The sequence below is a fragment of the Conger conger genome, chromosome 15, assembly GCF_963514075.1.
Source record: "Conger conger chromosome 15, fConCon1.1, whole genome shotgun sequence".
Lineage (NCBI taxonomy): Eukaryota > Metazoa > Chordata > Actinopteri > Anguilliformes > Congridae > Conger > Conger conger.
This window is the reverse complement of record NC_083774.1, coordinates 27,063,070-27,065,569: the sequence shown is the minus strand read 5'-3', so window position 1 is coordinate 27,065,569 and position 2,500 is coordinate 27,063,070. Positions and strand designations below refer to the sequence as shown.

At 48.0% G+C, this 2,500-nt stretch overlaps 1 protein-coding gene across 1 annotated transcript in view; it reads left to right on the top strand.

The window, feature by feature from the left end:
- Window positions 1–2,500, top strand: part of LOC133110972 (Fanconi anemia group A protein) — a 24,169-nt gene that overhangs the window by 6,915 nt on the left and 14,754 nt on the right. Inside the window, exons 13-17 of the mRNA XM_061221097.1 lie at window positions 187–320; window positions 921–1,031; window positions 1,122–1,217; window positions 1,330–1,389; window positions 1,628–1,716. Of these exons, the coding sequence (XP_061077081.1) occupies window positions 187–320; window positions 921–1,031; window positions 1,122–1,217; window positions 1,330–1,389; window positions 1,628–1,716 (490 nt within the window). The remainder of the gene's footprint in view (window positions 1–186; window positions 321–920; window positions 1,032–1,121; window positions 1,218–1,329; window positions 1,390–1,627; window positions 1,717–2,500) is intronic.

Here is a 2,500-nt window from a genome sequence, read left to right as displayed (position 1 = left end):
AAAAGTGCTGTCATTTCTACACGCTGAAACCAAAATGTATAAAAATACAGTTTAATTTGATTACAAATCTAAAATTGTGGAGTGCAGAACCAAATGGAAAGAGCATGTCTTTGTCCCAAGACTTACGGAGCTCACTGTACAGTGAAATATAAGCCGTTGTTGTACTGAATAGGATTTCTCTCTCAGAGATGCTGTCCCGTCTCCTGCGGTCTGCGTTTGAGGGGTACGACCTGGAGAACATGATCACCGCCTTCCTGCTCGCACGCCAGGGAGCGCTGGAGAGCTCCGCCATCTTCCCCCCCTACAGCCAGTGGTTCAGGGTACGCCCCCCCCCGCCCCGCCATCTTCCCCCCCTACAGCCAGTGGTTCAGGGTACGCCCCCCCCCGCCCCGCCATCTTCCCCCCCTACAGCCAGTGGTTCAGGGTAGTCGGTTTAAGTGTTTACATGGGATATCTTCTGTTAAACAGATTGTTAAAAGGTTTAGACTACCATTTAAACGGAATACATTTTCAATTGGAATAGGATGATTTGTTCAGATTGAGTGGAAGGCATTTTCATTCCGATCGGCCTGTTAATCCGATGAAACATGGTAAATGGTTGGCATTTATATAGCGCCTTTATCCAAAGCGCTGTGCAATTGATGCTTCTCATTCACCCATTCATACACACACTCACACACTCACACACCGACGGCGATTGCCTGCCATGCAAGGCGCCGACCAGCTCGTCAGGAGCATTTGGGGGTTAGGTGTCTTGCTCAGGGACACTTCGACAGGCGGGGGATCGAACCAGCAACCCTCCGACTGCCAGACGACTGCTCTTACTGCCTGAGCCATGTCGCCCTTACTCCATGTAGACTCCATGTAAACAGGGTTTCGTGTTTGGGCCCTCAGGAGATGTTGTATTTCTTCTCTTCCAGATGTCTTTTGGCAGTGCCAGTGGTTACCACGGGAACAGTAAGAAGTCTTTAGTGTTCCTGCTGAAGTTCCTATCAGACCTGGTGCCCTTTGACCCCCCGCAGTACCTGAAGGTGACATCACTTCCTGTGCTGCTGGTATTGGGCTGTATGAGTCTGTGAGTGTGTTCTCCTCAATGTCTCACACCTTTGCTGCTCTCTCAGGTGCACCTGCTCCACCCCCCCTTTGTCCCAGCCAAGCACCGCACCCTCCTGCTGGAGTATGTGTCCCTCGCCAAGACCCGGCTGGCTGACCTGCAGGTACACAATCAGTAAAGTGCCACAGTGCAGATACAGCGCAGAGGAGTGAGCTGATGGTGATGGTGTGTGTGTGTGTGTGTGTGTGTGTGTGTGTGTGTCTGTGTGTCTCCAGGTGTCGGTGGAGGAGATGGGGCTGTATGAGGATGTTTCTACTGCCACTGCACCACTACAGGTGAGTGACGCCACATAACACTGTACCTTTACCCAACAGCTGTGTGTAATACACCTGTATGTACATGAGTTAACGTGCCTGTGTGTGCGTGTGTGTGTGTGTGTCCCTGTGTGCCTGTGTGTGTGTGTGTGTGTTTGTGTATATGTGTGTGTATGTGTGTATGTGTGTATGTGTGTATGTGTGTGTGTGTGTGTGTGTGTATCTGTATGCGTGCGTGCGTGTGTGTGCGTGCGCACAGCCCCAGTGCCAGGCACTTCAGGACGTGGAGAGGGCAGTTTCTCTGTTTGGTAGCACGGGGAAGATTTCTGCAGCTGTGATGGAAGCCAGGTAACTTAACCTGCGTCAGCATGTACCTGTGAACACCAGGTGTAAACTGCATGAGAGAAATGAGAACTGAGAAATGAGTCACCCAGAAACATTTGTAAGAATACCATTGCTATAGCCAACATTACAACTAATTCAGCAAATTAATTAAATGTGATTCATATTTGTCCACAAATGTAAAAAAACAACAAAAAAACAGGGGACATTGAATCGATGGCTTTGCGTTTGTTAACATTTCAAAAGTGGTTGAGTACTGCGTGTTGGACAGCACTGATTCAGAAAATTGAATTCTAGGTACAGGGTGATGATAGATGAAATCACAAACTATGAAATCATAGAAGCTTTAACTATATTTGGACTGTCGATTTCAAGATTTGATAGCTTTTGGGTATGTTTTCTGTGCAATACATTACATGTTATTACATTACATGTTACTTAGCTGACGCTTATATCCAAAGAGACTTTTAGACTAAGCAGGGGACAAACCCCCCCTAGAGCAATGTGGGGATAAGGGCCTTGCTCAAGGGCCCAACAGTTCTGCAGATCTGTGCCAGGTTGCATTAGCTAAGCCAGGCAGCATTAGCTAAACCAGGTAGGATTCACTAAGCCAGACAGCATTCGCTAAGGCTGGTAGCATTAGCTAAATCAGGTAGCATTTACTAAGCCTGGTAGCATTAGCTAAACCAGGTAGCATTCACTAAGCCCGGTAGCATTAGCTAAACCAGGTAGCATCCACTAAGCCAGGTAGCATTTGTTAAGCCTGGTAGCATTATTTAAGCCTGGTAGC